The sequence below is a fragment of the Schistocerca americana genome, chromosome X, assembly GCF_021461395.2.
Source record: "Schistocerca americana isolate TAMUIC-IGC-003095 chromosome X, iqSchAmer2.1, whole genome shotgun sequence".
NCBI lineage: Eukaryota > Metazoa > Arthropoda > Insecta > Orthoptera > Acrididae > Schistocerca > Schistocerca americana.
In genome coordinates this window covers 597,080,185-597,107,290 of record NC_060130.1, presented here as the reverse complement: position 1 = coordinate 597,107,290, position 27,106 = coordinate 597,080,185, and the positions used below count along the sequence as shown (strand labels likewise).

At 41.5% G+C, this 27,106-nt stretch overlaps 1 protein-coding gene across 2 annotated transcripts in view; it reads left to right on the top strand.

The window, feature by feature from the left end:
- Nucleotides 1-27,106, top strand: part of LOC124554940 (inactive hydroxysteroid dehydrogenase-like protein 1) — a 122,512-nt gene that overhangs the window by 53,235 nt on the left and 42,171 nt on the right. For both annotated transcript variants that reach the window (XM_047128639.1, XM_047128640.1), the window contains exon 3: nt 20,852-20,962. In XM_047128639.1, coding sequence (XP_046984595.1) covers nt 20,852-20,962 — 111 coding nt within the window. The remainder of the gene's footprint in view (nt 1-20,851; nt 20,963-27,106) is intronic.

Here is a 27,106-nt window from a genome sequence, read left to right as displayed (position 1 = left end):
TGTACAGCAAAACAAGGTGACAATTGATCTTCCATTGCTGTAGTTGGCCCACTGTTCTATTATGTCATCAGTACTAAGAGTGCTGGCCCCTGGCCCTCAGTGTGAAGACTGGCTGACAGTACTGCTGCAGGTGATGCAGTGGTGTTTTGGTCTGCTCCCCACCCACCAGCATCCATGGCCTGCTTGCAACAGCAGCAGTATCACTGGTATTCCACTTAGTAGTGCCAAAAACTAGTGGCAGAACTACAGTTTTGTCAGATTTATTCCAAAATATACTGTTCAATTAAAATAACTTGTGAACTTTAAGAGTTTGGTCTGTTGTAGGGGCATGATGACATTGCCTGGCTAACACCAATGGTGATCCTATTTCTGTTCCCACGTAACCAACAGTTCAGCAGATTCAAGTGAATTCATCAGCTGTTGCTGTGAACTAGTGTTATTGTATTAGCATTGTTTTTGTAGCAGTATGACATATCTCAACAAGAGGTATGGCTTAAAAGAGATTGTCTGACAATGTGTCTACCAGTTTCACAGCTATCAGGGATTGGAGGAGAGGAATTAATACTTTGAACTGGAGTGCAGTAGTGGTGATCCAGTTTTAGATGTTTCAAAAGTGGTGGGCAGAACAGCCACTACACATAACATTCCTAGGAAAGGGTGGCAGGTCAGCAAACTGGCCATGGTGAAAGGACATAGCATGATCAGGCTTCCTACATACCACACTCATTTCAGTTCTTTTGAACTTAAATTCTGTGGCAAGAAACAATAAAAGTTTTATCTTGTTGGGGTGGAAATGATGACCAGAGAAGCTGTTACGAATGCTGTTCCACATAACTGGTCTCAAGTTGTGAGCCATACCAAGAATCTGATCAAAGAACATGGATCTGTACAGGATTGCTGGAGGGTCAAATCTAAGAATGCTATTCTTGTCAGCTCCAGCAGCAGTTCCATGTCTGAGTAAGTGGACTGCAATAATTCTTCGTGTGAAATTATGTCACACCATGTTTGTGAGTGTTTATAAAATATTCAGTGATTAAGTGCCCTGTTCAGTATTGTCAGTTGCTAATTACTTAACAGTGCTTCACAGATGGCACATTAATGATGACACCTTCAAAGTGGGCATGGCAGCTTTGGCTTGTGCTGGCAACAGCGTCTCCTACACTCGCTGTGTGCATGACTGTTAAAAGTTGCAAGTTATTTTAATTGCACAGTACTAAGGGTGCTTATGACCTGGATGTTTAGTATGCTGATCACAACACCGTCATGTAAAAGCATATGCAAGTGCATCTCCAATATTAAAGTTATACCCTGTCTACATCTGCAAAGCATGTAGTAATCAGAACTGCAATGCAAAGTCTGACTCATAACAAAGCTCCACAACGAGAAATATTACCAAACATCAGTTTGTCTCTAACCCAGCTGTGCACCACCATCTCCTCCTAGGGAGAAAAATGGATGGAAAATGGAAATAATGTATTGAAATTCTTGCCTGTATCTGTCAGACAGTAGAAGATTTGTTTCATCTGACAGTGGTGAAGACAGCACTCTGGACATTGTCACATGTGAAAAATCCAACCTGTCCATGGCTGCTCCAGACAGTGAAACTCCTTGTGGGAGGAAAGTGAGGGAGGGGGTGGGATGCTTTTAGTTTTGGATCTGTTTATCAGATAGAGCATCTTGTAAAGGCACCTGTATGACAGTTTGTGTACTTGGGGGCAGGGGGGCTGTGGAGTATTTTTAATATTTTGGAAGTTGAATGGTGACTAGTAAGTAGCCATAAAAAAGGTCCAGGTCTGACCTTGTTAAAAACCTGCGTAATCACAATTTTTAAATTATTTTCTTGATGGAAAAACACCTGACTATTCTCTATTTTTTTCTTTGCGTTAGAGCTCGGGGGGGGGGGGGGGGGGGGGAAGCTATCAAATTTTCAGTGAGGATGAGTTGAAAGACTGTTAGGGCACATATTTGATGCCTTCCTGACAAGTGGGGGCCACTCCAACTCTACCTGGACTGCATGACATTTTAACATTTTCACTGCCAGACAGACTAGGTCACACCACATTTGCCAATCAGAATGACATTTCTGATATAAATGATGTTATGTGGAAAAAATAGCCTGAGCTACTAGCGAAATCTTGAAGGCCATAATGATATGCAAAACTTTAGATGACTAAGGATCTGACACTGTTAATGTTTAGCTTGCACTTCCCTGTCCAGTGCTGGTCCGATAACCATGTCACCTATTAAAGATTATGTTTATGATTTCCCACAAGAACACATAAACTTGCATTTTCTACTCAGGCCTGTAGATCTACAGTCCGTGATGCTTACAGTCTCAGAGGAATCCTCAATGAGCAGCCATCAATGAATTTTTGTTGCAAAATATTCACTTAAAAGCAACTGTGAGTAAATAGGGTTAGGAGTGGCACTGATGTTTCACACAGAGGTGTCAGTTTTTTACAAGATATAGAGTAGTGGATTTGTAAATAATAAAAAATCTCACTGTCCCTTGGGGCACTTAATATAACTTTCCCGGAAATGAAGTGCTAAATGTTCTAGTATACTTCTCAGTCTTCTTGATCTGGAAAGCCAGGTCTACCAGAAGCAATTGCAGACATTCCTGATCCATAACTTCTGTAGAAGCTTGTGGTGTTTATCAAACTGCTGTTTCCAGAGCTCGAAAAACAGCACATCCATTTTGGTTGTAACACACAGTAAAGTGGCCTCATAAGACCTATTCTGGCATGGGATGTGTTCTAGTTCCAAACAGCCCGTCGTCACCACTGTTGTAAGTCTAAATCTTTAACAACACATGTTTCGTTGAAGGCCAGTTAAGTACAAGTAAATCACAAAAAATAATGGCTCCTGACTCTCCTTCAGCCAAACAGAGACAAAGACTACTGGAGTTGGATATTTCTTGGCAGTTAAAGTGCACTCGAGATCTACTGAATGATTCAAACATTAGTGCTGGAGAATACTGTAACTTGCCACTCTGGAAGCCATGCTGATACAAACCACTCCATCAGTGCATTCACAGTAGGTACACAGTGTTGGCCACTGGAGAATGGGTACAGCATCACATGAGCAAACTATACAAAGGTGGCCCAGAATTACAGAGTCCAAAATCAATGTTCAGAAACTAGTTCAGTACTGTAAGATCATCATAAAAAGGTCCACCAGAGAGCAGGTGTTACACATCAGTGAGTCAAGATAAGACAAGTGAAGTGGAGACAATCCATCAGTCCAAGGCAGTCCTTATATCTTCCACTGTTTTCTACCCATGTAACTTACTGCTGGCAGATGTATCAATCCAGGCCATGCCTAGTGTCCTTGTGAGATGTTTATCTAATTATATCGATTGATCCATCAGTATGTCCAGCAGGATTACAAGAAGGGTGTTTATGATTTCTAATTACTTAACAACAGGTATATAATTTTCTGTATACCAGTGTGTAGTAAAAATGACATCACCATAGACATGAGATATTGTAACGTATGCTGAATGTAGGCATTGAAGTATGTTACGTCATCTTGAAGATAGCTATAAGGAGAGCCTCCTTCAGAATTTTCAGTGAGACGTGAGTGATACTAAGTTTGGAGGACACATTTTAATGTAACTTTTGGAGCCAGGAAAGAACTGAACCTCTATTAGCAACTGGGCTGCAGACCTATCCAGCTGCATAGATAGAATTGTGGATTGCCTGATGAACGGGTTTTGAAATCAAGACAGCTCATTATAGTTTATACAATATTTGCTTAAAACATATGCCAATGTAACTCTGCTAGAAGTGGCTGTACTGCAGGAATTACTTTGTAGAAATCATCTAGTAGGCATATATTTTGACCTTAAAAATGCCTATTGTACCAGCTGGCTGGTACATTATTCTTAATCAGTACAACTACAGCAGGGGTTTTGTATCGGTCTCCCCATTTTTATGTAATCATTCAGTAGCATAACACATGCAGTAGAGTCCTATATAATACTTTTTATTTCCGACATTTTTGCAATGTTTTACTCCACTCTTGGACTTCTGAAATGACTTATTATCTACAACTGTCACTTAAAAGTCTGAAGAAGTGAGCAGCAGTCTTTGGATTTAGATTGATTTCAGGTACAGGGTGATTGGAAATTCCCATTACAGACTTCTAGGACTTGTAGAGGGGAGTGAGTACATCGTATTTTGAATAGGAACCCATGTCCAGAAATGTCATCCAACGAGATGATAGAGCATCAAAGTTATATGCGCGGGCATCTGTAAATGTACGTATAAATGAGGTGATTCCGTGATGATGTTACAGACTTTCTACAATGATGGAGAACAATAAATGTATTAATCCGAAGTAAGGATCCCTGTACTGGAAATGAATGAGTCGAAAGTTATAAATGAAAACCGTTCTGATACCACTGACAGTTGAATACATGTACCGGTTCTTGTGTTGCGAAGAGTCCAGTGCTGGTAACTTTCAGTGGTGGTAGTGTGGACAGAAACAAGAAAAAATGTCCAATAAACGTGGGCTCTAAAGTGCTTACCTTAACAGCTATGAACACTTGCTCAGTAGAGGAGATGTTTTTCACATTAGCAAAGATGAACAAATGGTCATAGCTCCTCAGGTATGCAATATGGAGCCCACTTTTATTGGACATTTTTTCTCATTTTTGTCCACACTACCACCACTGAGAGTTACCAGCCGTAAAATCTTCACAACACAAGAACCGGTACACGTATTGAACTGTCAGAGATATCAGAAAGGTTTTCGTTTATAACTTTCAACTTGTTCGTTTCCAGTACAGGGATCCTTACTTCAAATTAATACATTTATCATTCTCCATCATTGTAGGAAGTCAACATCATCACAGAATCACCCCATGTATACATACATTTACAGATGCCCGCACCTACAACTTTGATGCTCTGTAGTCTTATTGGATGACGTTTCCGGAAATGGGTTCCTATTCAAAATAAGATGTACTCACTCCCCTCTACAAGTCCTAGAAGTCTGTAATGGGAATTTCTGACCACCCTGTATGTAGCAGTACACATAATGTTTTAATATATTTGATTTGAAGGTGTGGAACAATACTTTGCTTTCAGAATTACAGTGAAGGTTCTGAATCTTATGTTTGATGTCAAGTTTACTTGGTTTCACTCACTAAGAGAGTGAAAGGTGGGAGTATGTTAAGCTTTAACTCTATTGAAATGACTCGGCCATTACTCTGGGAGCAGACAAAGCAAGGGTATCCAGTACTCCAATTTTTGAAGGTCTTTTTATGGTTTTGATACACTGAGGATTTATCTGCTAATAAGCATTTTAAAAACTGGTACAATATTCTTTCTGTCCACTAATGCTGGTGAGCTGCCAAAAACCATCTTGCAGTGACTCTTAATGGGATGATATGAATACAAGGTGTGATAAAAAAGTAACAGGAACTTTTGAATTTCATGGGCTTTATGCATCTGATTCTCGAAATTTTTGTTTTTTTCCCTTGCTGGTACACATGTTCCTGATGTATATTTGCATTTTGAATATTTGGTTTATTGTAGACAGTCAAAAATGCTATACGAGTTTTCACATGCTTGGCGAATTTTTGTTTTCAAAAAGGATTAATCAAGGAATTTGCATTAAATTTTGCTTGAAAAGTGGAATAAAATGCAGCACCACATTCAAAATGTTGACTGTGGCTTTTGGAAAATTTAGTATGTGGAAGACAAGAGTTTAAAAGTGGTATAAACATTTCAAAGAGGGTCATGACGATGTTGAAGATGACAGCTGCCCTGAATGCCCTTGCACATCAGTTAGTGATGACAATGTGGAAGAAGTAGAGAAAATGGTTCTGGAAAATTTCTGAATCATCATCAGAGAGGTTGCTGATGATATCAGCATATCATTTGGCTCATGCCAAGCAATTTTTTCAGATATTTTGGGCATGAAACATGAAGCAGCAAAGTTTGTTTTGAAATTGTTGAATTTTTTGCCAAAAATAATGTCTTGTAGACATCACTCAGGAATTGCTCAATGTACTCGACAACAATACAGAACTTCTAAAGAAGATTATAACAGGTGATGAAACATAGGTATACGGGTATGACATTGAAACCAAGGCCTAATCATCCCAGTGAATCTGCCTGAATAGCCCAGACAACAAAGAATCCTACTTGGAAGTTATATACCATTTGTGTGAAGCACTCTGAAGAAAATACCACAACTGTGGCAAAACCACTTCTGGAAATTGCATCATGATAATGCTCCAGGTCACAACTCAATGCTTGTCCATGATTTTTTGGCAAAAAACAAAACCATTGTGTTGTGTCAGCCACCACATTTGCTGGACATGGCCCTGACTTCTTTCTGTTCCTGAGGCTGAAGAGAACTATGAACGGACACCATTTTGCCACCATTGATGGGGTGAAAACAGAATCACTGAAAGAGTTGAATACCATATGGGAAAGTGACTTCCAGAAGTACTTCCAAGATTGGAAAAAGTGCTGGCACAAGTGTGTTATGTCTGAAGGGGATTATTTTGTAGAAGGAAAAGTTGATGAATTAGTGAAGATTCTTAAAGAAAAACAAAGATTCCCATTACTTTTTGATCAAATGTGGTATAGAGTTACATCTGTACAACAATCATCAACATACCTTGTTGCTACACACCCACCATTAGAATGAAACTTCATAGCTCTTCCATTAACAAAGGAGTCATTGGAGATTTGTGCAAAGTGGTATCTTGTAGGTGTGGATCATGTTACTGTTCATAATGAGGAGTGGAGCCATCCCCACCTTGTTAGACCAAGAGAACCAAAATTAGTGTGGATTCATTGGGATACAGAAGTTACAGTACCCAGACTACATTTTTAAGATTATGTTTTGGTTAGTTCAGTTTGATTTTCAACATTTAAAAAAAGTGGAACTGTCTTTTTGTATACACACAGATGTAAGCGGTGGAATTTGCATGACTGCTTTGTGCTATTTTGTAAATGAAGATTTATTCTACAGTTTGTGAAGTAGAGGTGTATGTAATCAAGGGGTCACTGAGACAGATACAATGCAATCATGCCACAAAATTGATCATATTATCTGGCTCCTGTAGTATGAAGAAAAAGCTGCACAGTGCAGATGTTGAGACAATAAACAAGTGAAGACAATGGAGGCAGGGGAAAGAGGTGTCAGTGTGTTGGGTTCCAGGGCATGATGAGGAGACTTAAAGTTGAGTTACACATCATTAGGGCAGGCCAAGTAACTTTTATTGAATGCTGCAAGACACTTCAAAGTGACACAGATATATTACACTATCTTTCAGCAGTCACCATATGTCTGTAAACAATGGTTGAAACATTCTATTAATCGTCCAATTCCTTGACAATAGAAATCTGCTCCTTGGTTATGGAGCCATTAGAAAACTGCTGTGTGAATGTCCTCATAAAAAATACTGTGGTTGCTGTGAGTCAGTTCCTTGATTGCCTTGACATTGTTGTCTGTGGTTTATGTCAATGGCATTCTTTCCTGGTTAGTATCAGCCTCTTCTGCACAACCTTGGTCAAATTGTTGGCATCATTTTGCTATGGCTGGACTTGTCATTTCATTTGGTTCATATACCAACAGAATTTTGTAGTAAATCTGTTTGCAATTTAATCATTGTGTCCTGCATACTTCTGTGAAGATTGGGAAGTAGGAGACAGGTAGTAGTATCTTTTAAGTTGCTTCACGATTTCACTCACACACTCTGATGCACCTGTCATCCATATCATGGCAGAACTGTATGCGCAGGAAGCCTGGAACGTGTACTCTCTTCTGACAATGCGCCATTTTTGTGCACAGTGGTCTTAGGAAAACATGTGTCACTTACTTTCTGAAGTCCCCACCTAGGACCTCAGAGAAATGGTATCGCCGATGAAATTAGGTATCTAAGAATGCTCAGTTGTAAAATACTGTAGCACAATGTGCCATCTCCTAAATGCTCTCACCTCTTTGTTGAGACACAGGATCATTCATCTTTATTCAGTTGTTTGTTTAACTTAACATTTTAAGATGTTTTACCGGTGCCTCAAACTGTTTTAGTAAGAACATTAATAAATGAGTTAATTGGCATCTGTCTTGAACATGCACACTCCATTGTGGACTGAAATGTTTCTTTTGAAAACATCCTCTACTTTTTGGCGAGGCCAATTTTCCACGATAGTCTGTCTCCAAGGAGAGCTAATCCAGGAAGGTATGCAGGAATGTTCTCTGAAGTTTGGAAAGTAGGAGAGAGGTGTTAGTAGACTCAAAGCTGTTATAGCAGATTGAGAGTTGTGTCTGGTTAGTTTACCGTATTTACTCGAATCTAAGCCGCACTTTTTTTCCGGTTTTTGTAATCCAAAAAACCGCCTGCGGCTTAGAATCGAGTGCAAAGCAAGCGGGAGTTCTGAAAAATGTTGGTGAATGCCGCCACAACTAACTTCTGCCGTCGAATATATGTAGCGCCACACAGGCATGCTTTGTAGGCACAAAGATAAATACTGGCACCAAAATCTCTGCGTCAGTAAATAAATTAAAAAAAAGTGGAAGACGAGCCTTTTTCCTCCGCCCAGAGTTTCGACCACTGCATTTTGGTACATTATCCAACGAAGTAAATACAAATTCTGTATTGTTGATCTTCGAATGTAGCAGCATTTCAATGTACTACGAAAATCCGACTGGCAAGACTGTTTGGGATGTTTGTCAATATGGCCAACTCTACGTTCTGAATTTTTTCCTACCTGTGAGAAGAGATGGTTGCTAATAGGAGCTTTTATGAATTGTGAATCACATGTAGTATTCTCTTCGCCATAAGATTAATACGAATATAAACATTTTGCCATGTATTGTTACGTGTTTGCTACTATCTCATTTAAATCCTGCCTGCCTAATAAACTACGAAACTAGAGTGAGACAACAGCAAACGTGGAAGAATATACATATCATGTCATGTTTAAATTCGTATTATTCTTATGCCTGATAGTGATACAGTCAGAAATTAAGCACGGCAACTGACTAGATTTTTAAATCTAAGATGACTCTAATTTCTGTGCAGAATGTAATGAACTAAAGAGGCGCCTGCAAAGATTTTGGAACGGAGAAAAATTTTCGCTAAAATTTCGTTCAGAACATCATCTATCATACGCAGTCTGTTATTTGGTTCTTGTTGATCATTATCAAAGAAAGCAGTAGTGTAAGTAACAACAAATGTTTCGCTAATGAGACGACTCCTCTCTATTTTTTATTTGTAAAAGGCGGTAGCGCGCACAAAAGCTAGCTACGCCGCGAGCGGCGACAGGCCGTAAACACGCACTATCAGAATGCGACAAACAATGCATGACACAGTGCAGTAATGCATTTTCAGCTTGGAGTGACGTAAACACCTATAACAAAGAGAACGGACTTATCAGATCAAAGAAAAATAAGCAATCAATTCAAACCAGACGAAGCACGTGAAAAAGGAAGGATATCCGTATAAATACGGACGGAGCGCGTGACGCGTAGCAATGGCTACCTGGTAAACCGTAACTGCTAAGCTTACGACTCGAACCAAACTACTGCTGCTGTATCGTCATTCATTCGACCTAAATTGTGTCTCATATTACAACTAGACGAACTTTGTTTCGATTTGGAGGTGCGACCTAAAACTTTTCTCTCCCCTTGAATTTCGAGTCTCAAATTTCAGGTGCGGCTTAGATTCGGGAAAAAATTTTTTCCTTGATTTCGAGTCTCATTTTTCAGGTGCGGCTTAGATTCGAGTGCGGCTTAGATTCGAGTAAATACGGTAGTCAATAAGAGCAATTTAAATGCATGATTCTGTTTTTAAGTCCTGGCCAGGTATGCAGTTGTAATCTATCAGGAAGCTTCACAAATACTTTTGTAGGCTGCCGTGCAAACCTGTCTGCTGCAGCAATGAGAATATCTGTTGAGGTTGCAATTGGTTCTGGTGATTAAGATTTCATACACTGTGATTCATCACTCGGAAGCTGTTCTATAGAACACCGAAAAATGGCTGATATGCTGTAGATGCCGAAAGACAGCCTACAATCTTAGCACATAACAGATAGAATATTTTTGATCATGTTCATCTGTCATTCTTCAGTGAAGGACAGCCAAAAATAAGCCTCTGATAAATCAGTCTGAGTCATCATCATGGGCTTGAGCATGCAAATGACTGACATGTATGGTAGATGTGTAGCAGATGTCCAAGGTTAGAACTGGTGACTGCTTATTCATGAGCAATGATACAATGGATTTCAAGAGCAGGGCTGATCCCAACTGCCAATAAGTTGCTGCTGTAAACTGCCAATAAGTTGCTGCTGTAATGGGTGGGATCACTCTTGTATCCAGTGGAATGCAGACATGTTGACCAAGAGCAGTGAGATTTGACTGCAATGACTGATTGGCAGTTGACACTGGGAGCTCTGTTTGTGCTGCATCCTCCTCCATTTATGGCATGGGCCGTTAGGTATTGCTGTTGTTACTGTGACAGACAGATGCGATGTATGTGGCGACACCAGAAGCAATATAAGAGTCTCAATGGTAAGGGGTACTCTGCTGCTTCATTCTCCTTAAAATGTTTTGGACTTGATGGAAACATGGAAATACTGGACAGGAAATCAGGAGAGATTATCATCAGAGTCATCAGGAAGACATTTTGGTTATTGTGGTGTTTTATAATGTGGTGTTTTCAAAAGCTACTGTTATTTACAGACTCAACAATCCTGAGGACCTCTTTGAGCCACAAATACAATCTGAAAACTTAACCAGGTATCTGCATATCTGGTACATCCTGTATGAAACAGTCTCATATAAGCCCTTTTGCATATGAGTGACTACAAACAGTAGCAGACAAAGCAGTAAAATTGACATAAGTCATGAAAGTCAGGAGCTCATTGTAAATAAGGTTGGCTTTGTCAGTGGAACATAACTTTACAAGAATGTAACCTTTTAATGTAGTATTCCATTATCTAAAGCAGAGTTGCCGTACTTGAATTGGATAAATTGTTTGTATTGGACTAGCCATTTCTTGCACTTAAAGGAATAAAGACACTAGGACACTAAAACACTCACTGGTCATGCTTGTAAGCTAATCTCACTGTAAGCACAATGAGAAGACTTCAGGGCCACACCAAGCCATGAAATAACCAAAATGAAAAGTGCCCCCATCATAGCACAAAAAAGACAGAGTTAGGGATGTAAAAAAAGAGAACTAGCTGTTCAACTTATCGGGCAGCTTCAAAGACATTTACTCAATACATCTAGACACATGCACTTTTAACCCACCTCAGAAATTGTATTCCCCAGAAAAACTTTGTTACCTATTACATACATGCTCTTCAGCTGTATGATGATTTATGTTGTTCACAATGCCAGGTGAATCTGTTGGATTCTGAGCTCAGGATCAGGAACTCTAGCGTATATATTACAAGATGCAGGTATGTCAAAACTTGCAGCTTTCACAAAACAACAGGATGACGATTAACTACATGTATTTGTCTACATTCTTACCAAATTTTAACTGATTCGAACAAGTGTGAAACTTAGAAGTGGCATACATAAAAAACCTGCAAAGTACACGTTTTTTGCTTGTAAAATCTGAATGAAGCTAGATTTTTCAAAGTGAGTTTTTTGATTTTATTGTAGCAATGCATTTTTTGTTTATTTGATTAACTTTAAAACATTTTCACACATTCAGTTCATGTAAGAACTAATTTTAAATGCCAAATTTATCTTTACTCTAAACCATTGTATCTTAAAGAAGAGCGCTTCAAACCTAATTGGAGTACTCACACATTTATGCGACTGCTCACTTCAGGCAAGCACTTTCCCTGATGTGTTGAAAACATCAAAAGTTATTGCTGTATATAAGAAAGGGGATAAAGACAATGTAAATAACTACAGACCCATCACAATTTCCTCCTGCATCTCTAAAGTACTGGAAAAGTTATGTATGAGAAACTTATAAAATTTATAAATAAAAACAGCATCCTATGTAATGAACAACATGGATTCAGAAATAAGAGGTCAACGACAACTGCTGTCTATGAGTGCATCAATTCCATCCTAAACCTGATGGACAAAAAACAGGAAACAATAGGAGTCTTTATTGACTTGTCAAAAGCTTTTGACATGGTGGACCATAAAGTTCTGCTATCAAAGCTAGAAAGATATGGTATTCGAGGTCTGTCCAACAAGTGGATCAGTTCCTTCCTGACTAATCGTATGCAGGCAGTGTGCGTCAAGCACACAAATATTGAACGAAAAACTGTATCTAATCACTTATCTGACTATAAACAAATAAAATGTGGTGTACCCCAAGGATCAGTATTGGGACCCCTTCTGTTTCTTCTGTACATAAATGATCTAAGCTTAAATATTGATGCACACAAAACAATCATATTTGCAGATGACACCACGATTCTACTAAAAGGAGATGACGATGAACAGTTACAGCAGACAGTAAACACGGTCACGAAACAACTTAGCAGCTGGGCACAGAGTAATCAGCTTGTAATAAACAGTAAGAAAACTGTTGCTCTAAAATTCCACAATGTTCCTAACAAGGACATGTTTATCCCATCAGTCTCTATCAATGACGAACCAGTTGGTAACAGTACTGAAACCAAATTCTGAGGACTTTGGCTGCAGAGTAACATCAAATGGAATAAGCATATTGAATATCTCAATGCAGAACTGAGCAAAACATGTTACCTTCTTTGTTCATTAAAACCGTGCTGTAGTGAGAAAACAGTATTGAATGCATATCATGCGTACTTTCATTCTCGTCTTAGATATGGGGTCACCTTCTGGGGAAACTCTAAAACAGCTAATAGCACTTTTAAACTACAAAAAAGGGCTCTTAGAATCTTGTTTGGGTGCAAGCCTAGAGACCCTTGTAAACCCCTGTTTAAGAAATCTGGTATTCCTCCAGTACCATGTGTATACATTATGGAAACCCTTTTGTTCTTTAAATTAAATGTAATAGGCAAGGACCGGAGAGTGCAAAAATACTATGATATATCTACATCTACATTGATACTACATCTACCATTTATACTCCGCAAGCCACCCAACGATGTGTGGCGGAGGGCACTTTCTGTGCCACTGTCATTACTTCCCTTTCCTGTTCCAGTCGCGTATGGTTCACGGGGAGAACGACTACTGGAAAGCCTCCGTGCACGCTCGAATCTCTCTAATTTTGCATTCGGGATCTCCTCGGGAGGTATAAGTAGGGGGAAGCAATATATTCGATACCTCATCCAGAAACGCACCCTCCCGAAACCTGGCGAGCAAGCTACATCGCGATGCAGAGCGCCTCTCTTGCAGAGTCTGCCACTTGAATTTGTTAAACATCTCCGTAACGCTATCACGGTTACCAAATAACCCTGTGACGAAACGCGCCGCTCTTCTTTGGATCTTCTCTATCTCCTCTGTCAACCCAATCTGGTACGGATCCCACACTGATGAGCAATACTCAAGTATAGGTCGAACGAGTGTTTTGTAAGCCACCTCCTTTGTTGATGGACTACATTTTCTAAGGACTCTCCCAATGAATCTCTACCTGGTACCCGCCTTACCAACAATTAATTTTATATGATCATTCCACTTCAAATTGTTCCGCACGCATACTCCCAGATATTTTACAGAGCACTTTACCAGACAAAACAGAAACTTACATATGACTCAAATCAGCACAGCACTGTGCCAAAAAGGTACTTTTCACATGGGAGTTAGGCTTTATACAAACTTACTGAAAACATAAAAGCTGTCACTGAGGTCAATACATTTGGAAAATCTCTAAAGTCATATTTACAGCATCACTGCTTTTACTCCATTGAAGAATATTTAAATTTATGAAATGTGTTATATAAATACTTACGTGTAAAGTGTATTATTGTAAGCTTAAATATGTATGCCTTGAAATGACTTTCAGCCTGTATATTTATAACTTGACTTGTCCAATGTCTTATGCATAAGCTGCTATGTGAACAACAGGACCAATAAAATACAATCTACAATCTTGACAATGGATAAAGATTATTGGATGAAAAAAAATTCATTTTGACTTTATCCATTTATCTGTCTTCACACAAAGTTTGAATTGATTCATACAAATTTAAAGTAAACCTCCAAGAAAAGCATTTTGTTTTGCACATAAAATCAAAACGAGTGTGACAGTTTTTAGCACATAAAATACCAAATAGTGTACATATAAATGGTGCCATTAGGTGAGCATTAATTTTAGCTCAATTAAAATCTTTTGCAAAAGAAATTAATAGATTTTCACAATTTGCTTGAGCGGCAGGTCTAGTTTATCATTCAAATGTTGCTCAATGTTCTGTAACATAGCTGCAGTAAGACAGATGTTCAAATGGCTATGCAAATAGCCGTTGGCCTGGGGTAAATCAAACACTTTTTACCCCATGTTCCTAACTCAAAAAGGAATCAAGCACCAAGACTCCTCCTAACCATGATTCTGGGCACAGCCTGTTCAGCATTTCCACATTGTAATGATGGTATTGATAATCAGAGTATGTAACTTGATTACTGCTAAAAATGGTGTAGCAGCAATATTAGTGAAGTAATTTACACATTGGAAAATGCTCTTTGGACAGTATTCTAGGTGGCAGTGAAAAAGTACCTAAAAGTGGTAGCTACTTATAATAGAATGTAGTTGTTTCAAATAAAGCCAAGTCTCATATTTATCACATATTTTAGACTCTTTGTTGACAGGAATCTGTGGACAATCATGTTCAAGAATGATCTTGAGAAAGTATCCCACCCCTCCTCCTCCTCCCAATTATATTATTATCCATTGCTTGGGACAAAGAATAGTTGTGTTTTTACTATGGATTGCACATTAATAGTACCCTCAAAGTACCGACAGATACACAATAATCTGTCTAGTTTTTGAATGCCTATGATGTGGCCCACTGACTGAAATAAATGTTTATTATCACCAGCTAGTCTTGAAACTGATCTTATTCCACCATTAAATCTTCCAGGAATGCTAATAGAATGGGTCTTGCACTCCAGAAATAATATGTGTGTAACATATTTGTGTGCGTAACTCAAACCAGTTTCAAAAAGCAATGCATATTTTTGACATAATATGTCCAAGTCTAAAAGGGGAATGTTCAAGAACTTCTCCATTCTGTTTAAATCATACTTAAGAGTGTCAAAATTTATTCTTAGGTAACCGTATTGTCACTTTTGTGTTGTAACGGAAACTGTATGTAATGTACTAATCATCTGATACTTGTAGTGTGTGGTTATAAATGTCAATGCAAAAATTCATGACTAGCAGACTTGTCAAGAACTAGAACGCTGCCCTCATAAATCTAGAGCTAACCAAGTCAACAAGCATCCAAGAAACAGTCCTATCACTATGTCCACAACCAATGTATTACTGATATGAACAAGTAGGTGATATTGGAAGTGTAGTGAATGTGGGTGTGCAGTAGAGGATATAGGCATGCTCTCATGGAGGACGGTATGTCTCAGGGTGAGTTAGAAGACATTTGAAGGCAGTACAATCCCTCTATTACTCCAATAGTTTGTATGAAAATTTCAAACTCACATCTGGTGGCACTGGAGGATGAGCCTCAACCCACAGACCTGACAGTGAAGCATTATAATAGGTCACCAGGAGCTGCTATGCTCGGCACAGCCTGGGTGTAGTATGATCTTGCATGGTTAACATCCTCAACCAGCAGCCAAGCTACAACAGCAGGCTGACATGACGCTCTTGAGTACGAGAAGCCTGGCTAATTGTACCTAATGCTGGTAGGCTCCCATGTGGCTAGGTGAGCCTCTTTTCAACCCTCAACTCATTAGGCTGTGGCTAGACCCCCTGGCAGGTGGTCCTGTTAAGAGGAGAGTGGAGTGGAGTGGTTTCACAGCAGAAGCCGGGATGGATGTGAATTTGATGACCTACCTGGCTGGATGGCCAGTATTTATACCAGTTGGTTATGATTAAACTTTCCCTATTTAATACATTACAACACGGAAACTAACTACCATATGATTACCAAACTTGGTTGCATTAACGTCAAGAACACTGGGAAGAGAAATAATGCAGAATCAATTCAGTTTAAACACTTAATGTGCTGCTACGGTACATCATACCATTACATACTGGTACCATTACTGCTACAAAAGGAGCTCAATATGGTGCCCATCAGTGTCCAGAAGAGTTTGAAAGCACAGGATTGCATTCTGCACAGCAGAACGAAGCATGTCCATAGGTATTCTGGCTACATCTCTTGATAGGCTGCACTTAAGATGTTTGAATGTTCCCCTGGTAGACTCTGGCCTTCAGGTAGCCCCACAACCAGAAATCACAGGGAGTGAGATCAGGTGATTGTGCCATTCAAGCATTTGGAAACGATCAACTGATAATTTGATTGTTTCCAAATGTGTTTTGGAGAAGCATGTGAACTTCACAAGCATTGTGCAGTGGTGCACCATTTGCATGAAAACTGTTGAGTTCAATGTGTTTATCTCCAGTACGGGCGGGTATGACATGCTGGTGGAGCAAATTGCAGTGATGTTGGCCAGTCACTCTGCACGTCTTTGGTCCTTGAGTGCCAACCTGTTCAAAAATAAAAAAAATGGGCCAATGATGAACGTAGCCATGAAGCCACACCATATGGTGACACGTTCATTATACAGAGGAACTTCATGCACAGTGACTTGAGGTTAAGACCCCCCACACTCAGCAATTCTGTGTGTTCACATGACCTGTCAGAGAAAAATGAGCTTCATCTGTCCATAGGATAGTCCAGAGCCAGCCCTTATTAACTTAAATCCTTGTGAGAAAGTGGAAAGCGAAGCCAACATGTTGTCATGCATCCTGTGGTGCATGCTGCTGTAAGATATGGATCTTGTATGGATACCATTTGAAAATTGTGTGAAGCATCTTCCGTACAGTGGACCATGGGAAGTTCAAATGACATGACACAGCACACGCCCTGCCTGATGATCGGGAATTGTGTGCAGCATTGTTTTCCATAGCAATAGTGATTTCATCAACCACCACCTGTGGTGCAACCAGTTGTTGGCCTCTACCTGGAGTGACACCCAGTTCTCCAGTTGATTCGAACTTTTTCACCATGCTTCGCACAGCAAGTTCAGAAAGAGGACCCTTACATAATCCTTTCATCTGGCGATATTCTTGAAGTGCAGCTGTTACTGTTGTTTTGGTAATAGTGCTTCACCAATAATGCCCTGCTCCATTTGTCCAAGTTTATGTTGACACATCTACAAATACACAAATACACTGTGACTGGTCAGGTGTGTGAGACTGTGAATCACGATGACTGATTACAGCACCAGGTGACCATAGTTGGAGCAGTACAGTGGCACTGTGATGCTTGGAAATCATGCACCCCATACTCTGGACGTTAAAACTCCCAAGTTTGGTAGTCATATTGTAATTAGTTTCCATGTTATAACATGTTAAATAGGGAACGTTTACTTATAACCACGCAGTACCTGCCAAAGTGGATATGTTGTGCTGTTGCTGCTGAAAATGTCATTTACATTGCGTTGCAGAGTATCCCTGGTTTTGGTAACTAGCCTGGCACTGATCAGCTGGTGGGCAGCAATACCTAGCAAGTGCTGTGGCTCAGTGCTGAGCCAGTGTATTGCTGCAGGTGCTGAGCAATCTTGCCTAGGCCTGTGCCATTGTGAAAGAGTTATCATAAACACTGCACAGAAACTACTAGTGAGATTTCAACTGTATGCTGGACACTTATCAGATGATCATCCCATGTGATGTCCTACTGGTGGCACTGATTGTTATGCTTTGAATTATTATCCCCAGTTGCAACAGATGTTTCCTCATTTGTGCTCATATCAGTATATGATGAGGATGGTACCTCTGTGAACAAATTAAACATTAGTACTTATTTGAAAGTCGCTTCAGTTGTCAGTTTTATGTAAACCAGCATATATGGTACAGTCCTGGCACCAGATGTGTCAGTGTGTATCACAATGGCTAGTTTATCTTTATTTTTTCATGTTGATCAGCCAACTAGCATGAATAACATATTGTTATATACATTTTAGTACTTTGGTTGTTTATTTTTTCAATGTAAATTTTATACATGATACATTAAAAACCGTCATATGCCTATTTATAACCTGATCCTGTTGATGACAGGTGTTTAACTGGCTTTTATGCACAGGCATCATCTGTTATTAGTTTCCCCTCTAAAGCAGATCTTCTCTACTATTTGGTAGCATATTATGTTCCCTGCCATTTGTACAACTTGAAATGCCAAGAGGATACATGTCACTAAAATGAATTTTACACCACAGACTGAGAATATGATATCCACAAATCATTAGGATTACAGGACTATGGATGATCTCTTATCTTTTTAGTGTGTTATGAATTGCCCTTAGGCTGCAATTGGCATACAGATGGAATCAAAGTGTGCTTAGAGATGTCGATGGGGAATGTTCCTTCACGAAGTTTGTATGTAAGTTAATGAAGCACCAACATGGTTCCTGAAGGACTTTGACAAGCAAGCTGCCAAGCAAACATACCTTAGACATGTTGAATGTACAATATATCAGGGTACACACAGTCCTGCGAAGCCATGTTATCCATTATCTATCAATAAAGGCTTGCGTATTCCTCATCAAATGTGACCAGGAATTACCATGCTGAAATCTTGTACTTGCAGTTGGCTCAAGGAGGAGCAGTATCTGGGGCTCTAATATCTCCATGGTGCAGCAGTTGCATACAGATTGACAGACATATTGATTCCAGTGTGTAAAAATTGTACCATTCTCCTGTGTGCAATGGGTTCAGCCCCCAGCAGACAGCATTGAGTGTTCAACATAGATATGTTCAAACTCATTACAGTGCTCCAGATTGAACTTAAATTGTATGAAGCTGTGCAGAGGTCATCCCATACCATAGTCACATTGTGTGGTCCAGTACTCACTTGCCATTAGGTGTGATCTCCTTCTATCCTTTGTTTTCCAAAATACATAATGCGCATAGCAGTGTCCCTAAACATTGTATGACAACTTTGTTTTTTCTGGGGAGTGATAATTTGGATCAGTGTGAACTCATCCGTGTTTTGATATTCTGCATCTTGATGTCATTGGGATGTTTCTACTTCATTTAATGGCTCCTCACTCTACAAACTTGGTGTTAAAATGACCATTTCAGGAACAATGGAGGTTAACATTGTTGGGCTTGTATTTACACTATCTCGATGCAATTGCAAACATTTGTTGCTGATATGCCACTTTGCATATCTTTTAAGTTTGGATTTATACAGGCCATTTCTTGTGGATGTTGCAATTTTCCCAAACGTTAGTACATATTGAGTAAGTGGTATTCTGTCTAACCCTTTTGAACAGGAGATTAGTGTTTCCCAAAGTAGTGTTAACCCCTTCTGGTAGATTGAACTGTGCTTTTCACAGGTGATATGCATAATAATTGTGCTATCCAGGTATAAGATGTATGGCTGGTAATAGTGTTGACTGTTTTTGCAATAGCTATGAATAATATAAAGTCCTCAGTAACTGGTCCAATTCACATTTCTTATTTTTTGATGCTCCTAGTCTTTGCTCTTCTTCCAATCGGACAAGAACCATATGCTAGTTGTAACTGGCCACTCAGTATTTGCAACAGACACTTACAAGAGTGGATAAGTCGTTTAAGAATGCCAGTTTCAAATTTTGGACTGATAAATATTGATTTTTAACTGCTTCAACTGTGCTGAATTGAGATTGAAGGTCACTGTTCTGCCTGTACAGTATAGTCTTAGAGTCTGATGTTCAATTATAACATTACATGGTTGCAATAAGTGAAAGATATGAATGCATGTGCCCTAAAAACATTGGATATCTTAAAATCTATTAACCTCAAATTATGGAAATGAGAGCTAGGTCTTCATACCAGAAAATAATAGTTCAAGTTCAGCATGAAGTAATTAGGTTGACCATAGACACATACGCCATCTTTGTTCCTATTCTCTTTAATGGAGTTGGTGAGTTCATAATATTTTAGCATTGACACAAAGAAATGGTTGTCGAGTACCGAAATTATGTCATCGTCAACTTTACTGTAACTTCTCAGCTGATTGAAATCTTCATGGAAATTTAGCTAGCTGCTAATGTCCTACAGCTGGAGTATTTCAATGATATACCCCCTCCTCCTAATCATCATCATCATCATCATCATCATCATCATCAGGTGCTCTTGTTGTATTGAACTGGCAGGGGAGCTGCTCTTCCTGCCTTCTGTCCCTGTTCCCTGCCCTTCCTATGATTCTTTTTGTGATGATCCATCTGTTGTGTGGTCCTCATGGCTGCTCTCAATTCAGATGTCTTCTGTACATGGTCCACTCTCATGGTGATCACCTGGTACCCGTGTGCTCTCTAATAGATCGTATGATGCTCACTGCACTGACACTCTGTGCCATATCTGCTCCCAACTGGACCATAGGCATTTTCTTACCACATCTGCTGTTTGAAGAGGCACTGAAGAAGTGTTTGCATCATTTCCAGAGTAGTGCAAATATTATTTGCTGAGACATCATTGTTCCTTCAGCGACTTGAGCCTTTCTGAATAGGGTGGCCAGTGTCTCTGGGTGGTTGTGCTTGATGTCAGTTGCCTCTCCAATGATACTGTCCTGCACCCTGGAGCCTGAGCCAAGATTTTCATCTCATCATAATTTACGTGATGCTTGTACTCCAGATAACACTTAACAACTGCAGATTTTCTAGGTTGTCCCAGCCTAGCCTGTTGTTGATGTTCCACATGTTGAACTATTAAACAAGTACTTAAAAAAACCTAGTCACTCATTGCTTTAACTTCCTTTTTCAGCCAGACTGTATGGAGTAAAGACTGAAATAGCAGTCACAGATTTCAGTGAAGGTTATGGAGCATATGAAGATGTGAAGAAGAAGCTTAGTGAATTGGATGTTGGAATTTTGGGTGAGTAATATGGTTTTTCTACATGTAATAGAGTACAGCATTATTTTCATTATTAGATTTGAGTCTCAGTGCAGTAGAAATTAAATTTATTTTGCTATTTGTTATGAAATTTATTTTACTGGTTCCAATAAATTCTTCCTTGAAGGATTTCAGCAAAGTCAGGTTAAAATCTCCAGCAATCACTATTCCTTTAGTTTTTACATTGAAGCAGGGCAATAGAACTTCAAAGTGAGTTATGAATTGTTGAATATTAACTGTAGGTGCTTCACACACAATTACTAATATAAATGACTTGTTATGAAATTCTATTTTTGTCATTCATTATTCTAGATGCTGTTCTGAGCAAATTTATTAATATAAATATTGTTAAATGTATGAGAGTATTTTATAAATGTGGCAACTCCTCCTTTCTCTGCAGTAATAAGACAGTAATTTGTGTGACACCATACCTTTACCAGCAGTCATGTCTTGTTCAGAAGGGCAAACTATGTCACCTGGCCTTGACCATTAATTTAGCAGTGCAAATATTCATTAATTTTACTACCCATTCCTTGGTTGTTGTAATGAAATTTTATATTTGCTAAAATGTGGGCAGGAAATAAATAACTAAATCTATTGACTGCTGAAATTGTTTTAGCTAGTATCACCTGGCATGGATGCAATATATGCACCATAATTATGGTGCCTAATTATTGTCTTCAACAACATCTCTTAAAGCATGGTTTCTGTTGTGGACTGACAAGACAGCCAGTCCACAGTGACGGGTAACCGAAAGGCACGCGTTGAAACTCACGCAGGCTGGCGTGAGGTCTGAAACAGGATATGTAATGAATGCTATAAAGAAAAGTACGTAGCTGCTGGAATACTTAACTTTAATCCACAATTGGTGAACATTGGTCTTGTTACTGTACATGCTTCATTAGATACATAGCAAAGGATAAATGGCGCCTTGCTAGGTTGTAGCAATTGACTTAGCTGAAGGCTATGCTAACTATCGTCTCGGCAATTGAGAGCGTAATTGTCAGTGAACCATGGCTAGCAACGTCGGCTGTACAACTGGGGCGAGTGCTAGTACGTCTCTATAGACCTGCCGTGTGGCGGCGCTCGGTCTGGAATTACTGACAGTGGCGACACGCGGGTCCGTCATATACTAGCGGACCGCGGCCGATTTAAAGGCTACCACCTAGCAAGTGTGGTGTCTGGCGGTGACACCACAGTTTCTTTCTACCTTCTTTACCATGGAAAAGATGCTGCTCTGACCTCTTTGAGCACTGGTATTTTGCCACTCATGACAGTGCTGTCTCCACTCCCCCCCTCCCCCCCCCCTCAACACATCCACCAAGTTTCTTTTAATTAGTCTAGCTAGTTTTCCTTTATCCTTCTTATTTAGGTGAAGGCTGTTCATAGCATATTCCATCTTCAACAGGAAACACACCAGTATGAGACAGCTCAGACATGAGTAGCTATTACAACTCCAAATTAACTCTCGCCACAAATGAGCTAAAATGAGGTGAGCTGTGTCGTAAAGCCAATGTAAACATCACTTTGGATTCCCTCAGTGCTGAGACTATTTTTACCTGGTCATACTGTGTAGAATACTTAAGATCTCTGTCAATACTCTTACCCAGCACTTCCCTATAACCATTGTGCAACCCTTTCTGAAATCTGTGCGCACTAATCATATATCCTCCACCACTAGGTTTTAAAAACTAGTGACCTGTTATTCTGAGCATAGTTAATCTTGGAACATGTGATTCACTCTTGTATCAGGAGAATTACCTAACAACAAAATTTCCCTTTAGTTTACTGGCTTTCCTACAATACATCTTTTTATTACTTATTGGAAGTTTGTTGTATGATGTCTGTGCCTACATGTGCATGAAGCTAATTCAGTTCTAACTGAAGCAACTAGTACAACTTATTTGATATATTTATTGCAAAGTTGTCTAAAAATGTCTTGTGCTTATTACCTGTATTGTCTGTTGCCACTTCCCATCTCTGCTTGCCCTTCTTCTACTTAAGCTATCCAGATCTCTTTTAGCCTCATGTAATTGTATGTGAAGGTCAGAAATCTTTCTGATTGGTAGGGCTATAAATGATGAGTCACAGGTAGCAAATATATTTAATAATCATTTTTTAAGTGTAGTAGGAAGTATGGGGAAAAATGCTTCAAGAGAAAAATCACTGCAGTATGTTGAGAAAGCAGCTCTCATAAAATTCAGTCATATGAATCTATCAACAACTTTTCATGAAATGAAGGAACTTACATAGACTCTCAAGAATAACAGCTTATGTGGTTTTGATGATGTTTCTGTAAGAGTACTAAAGATTTGTTCTTATACAGTAACTTCTGTCCTATCTTAAATATGTAATTCGTCACTAACTCAAAGCATTTTCCATAGTCAAACTCCAATTTAAGAAAGTTGGTAGGGAAGATGTCAATAATTACTGACCTGTTTCACTGCTGACATCTCCCCCTGCGGGTTCGGGGGTTAGAATAGGCCCGCGGTATTCCTGCCTGTCGTAAGAGGCGACTAAAAGGAGTCTCAAACGTTTCGGCCTTATGTGATGGTCCCCTCTCGGGTTTGACCTCCATCTATCCAAATTATTCCGAAGAGCGAGCCAATTGGGGAAGGGCACCTTACATGGTGCACTGTATCCTTCGTGCAATTAGACCTATTGCCGTCTTTCTCGTCGTTGCGATGGTGTCCCGCTCGTTTTCGATCTCATGGGCGATTACCACGCTGCACTCTGCAGTGTTTCTTTTAACTGTGACGACGACCTTGGCCATTTTTGCACCTAAGATCCAGCACGGTAGCCAGTCCGTTGTGGTGGGGTCGCCATGTACCCTCTTGGTTGTAGCCCCCTGACAACACAGGGATCGCTCTACTGATGCCTGCGCCGTTCACTCCCCACGTATGCCAAGGAGTAGATGCCCATCTCCCTGGGGCATCGGGACTCCCGGCAATGGCCATCCTGCCAGGTGGCCTTTGCTGTGGCTGGGTGGCGCCCGTGGGGAGGGCCCTTGGTCGGAGTAGGTGGCATCAGGGCGGATGACCCGCAATGAAGCGTGGTACATCATCTCTTGCTGGCGGCCAGCCGTCAGCAGTCTCTAAGCGTTCCAAGGCTCAATTCAAGGCTAATGTGTATGACCCCAAATCGTTCCCCTCCCTGGCCACACCATGGGAGGAACGAAGGGCTATGAATGAGAGCGAAAGATACTCGCCCCGGTATCTCGTCTGTACCAGAGCTGACGGGGAATCTTTTATGTCCGTGAAGCCTCAGTTCTTTGTAGAGCATTTAGAGGACAAGTTTGGGGAGGTGGAGGGCTTGTCTAAAATGCGCTCTGGGTCAGTACTGATACAAACGGCATCCTCCGCCCAGTCCCGCAGGTTACTTGCTTGTGACAAGTTGGGGGATGTTAACGTTTCTATTACGCCACATAAGAGTTTAAATATGGTCCAGGGTGTTATTTTCCATAGGGATCTCCTTTTGCAGTCTGATGACGAGCTGCGCGCCAACTTAGAACGTAGAGGTGTTCATTTCATCCGGCGCGTTCATCGGGGTCCGAGGGACAATCAGGTTGCTACCGGTGCCTTCATCTTGGCCTTCGAGGGTGATACGTTACCGGAAAAGGTCAAGGTGATGGTCTACCGATGTGACGTCAAGCCCTATATCCCTCCCCCGATGCGGTGCTTCAAGTGCTGGAAGTTCGGCCATATGTCTTCCCGCTGCACTTCCAGCCTCACATGTCGAGATTGCGGACGCCCGTCTCATCCCGATACTCCATGTGCCCCGCCTCCCATCTGCGTCAACTGCGGGGAGCACCATTCACCTTGCTCGCCTGACTGCACAGTCTTTCAGAAAGAGCGCAAAATCATGGAATATAAGACCCTGGACCGGCTGACCTATACTGAGGCCAAACGGAAATATGACAGACTCCATCCTGTGAGAATGACATCTTCGTATGCAGCTGCTACAACAACTGTGCTAGCTCCATCAGTTGCGAGACTTCCAGCCAGCTCGATAAGCAGTACGACTCCTTCTGCCCCCTTGCCCGTGGGGGGCTCTCCCCAACCGGTTGCTCCTGCACCACCTACCTCAGGAGCAACCTCCTCCCACCCGTCGGGGACGTCCGTCCCCGCTTCTCAGCCGGAGAAGCGCCTAACTTCTTCGGCTACTCTCGCCCGTAAGAGTTCCCTTGGGACGCTCCCTTCCCAGGGTTCCCCCAGCGGGAAGGATGACGGCCACCAGTGGCATAAGTCCTCACCAGCAGCCGGGCGTAGGGCTTCACGATCCTCCTCTGTCCCGGAGACTGAATCGGTGAAGCCTTCCCAGCCGGTGAAACCCAAGGTTCAGCGAGAGAAGTCCAAGAGAAAGACCTCTAAGGCTAAAGAACTTGCGGTGGCACCAACCCCACCGCACCTTTCGCGCTCTGCGTCTGAGGATGAAGTCGAGATTCTAGCGTCCGCTGAGGACCTTGATCTCGCTGGTCCCTCAGACGCCATGGATGCCTCTTGTCCGGGTACTGAATCGGTGGCAGTGAGTGAACAAGCGGCGTAAATTGCCTTCCCAGTCCTTTCACGCCTTTCTCAGCCATGGACAATACCATCCTCCAGTGGAACTGCGGCGGTTTTTTCCACCATTTAGCTGAGCTCCGCCAACTTCTCAGCCTTCGCCCTTTCTTCTGCATTGCTCTCCAGGAAACTTGGTTTCCGGCGATGCGAACCCCCGCCCTCCGTGGCTATCGGGGTTATTACAAGAACCGAGCAGCTTATGAAAGGGTGTCTGGTGGTGTCTGCATTTATGTCCTTCACACTCTGCACAGCGAGTCTGTCCCTCTCCAGACGCCTTTAGAGGCTGTCGCTGTACGCGTGTGGACGCCACAGGCTGTTACCGTCTGCAGTCTTTACATTCCACCGGATGGTGATGTCTCGCAGCATGTCCTGGCTGCACTGGTCGCCCAATTGCCGCCACCTTTCTTGCTATTGGGCGACTTCAACGCTCATAAACCTCTGTGGGGTGGGTCAGTGGCAACAGGTCGAGGCGCCATCATTGAGCATTTATTGTCGCAGCTCGATCTCTCGCTGTTAAATGATGGTGCCTTCACACACTTCAGTGTGGCGCATGGCACCTACTCCGCCATTGACCTTTCAATCTGTAGCCATAGCCTCTTAACGTCTGTCCAATGGAGTGTGCATGACGACCTGTGTGGTAGTGACCATTTTCCGATCTTTTTGTCACTACCACAGCGCCACTCTTCTGGGCGCCCTAGCAGATGGGCTATGAATAAGGCTGACTGGGACTTGTTCTCCTCCACTGCCGCTTTTGAGCCTCTCTCTACCGATGACATTGATGCGGTGGTTCAATCGGTCACCACCGGCATCGTTACTGCCGCCGAATCTGCCATTCCCCATTCCTGTGGGTCCCCTCGGCGGAAGGCTGTGCCTTGGTGGTCGCCTGAGATCGCTGAAGCGATTAAAGATCGCCGGCGGGCGCTCCAGCGTCACAAGCGACACCCCTCCCTCGACCACCTTATCGCCTTCAAACGGCTGCGTGCGCGGGCCCGCCTCCTTATCCGCCAAGGCAAGAAGGAGTGCTGGGAGCGGTATGTGTCCACCATTGGCCTCCATGTCACTCCCTCGCAGGTCTGGGCCAAGATTCGACGCGTCTACGGCTATCGGCCACCTGCCAGCGTCCCTGCGCTCTCACTGAATGGAGCAGTTTGTACTGACTCCGACGTCATTGCCAATCGCTTAGCAGAGCATTTTGCTATGAGTTCCGCTTCTGCGAATTACCCCCAGGCCTTCCGCTCCATTAAAGAGCGGATGGAACGTCGGAGCCTTTCGTTTCGCACCAACCACCCAGAATCTTACAATGCTCCATTTAGTGAGTGGGAATTTCGCAGTGCCCTCGCTGCTTGCCCTGATACCGCTCCTGGGCCAGATGGCATCCACTGTCAGATGCTGAAACACCTTTCAGTGGACTGCCAGCGGCGCCTTCTCGATCTTTACAACCGTCTTTGGGTCGAGGGGGAGTTTCCGTCGCAATGGCGGGAAGGCATTGTCATCCCCGTTTTGAAACCTGGAAAGCACCCTCTGGAGGTGGACAGCTACCGTCCCATTAGCCTCACCAACGTTCTTT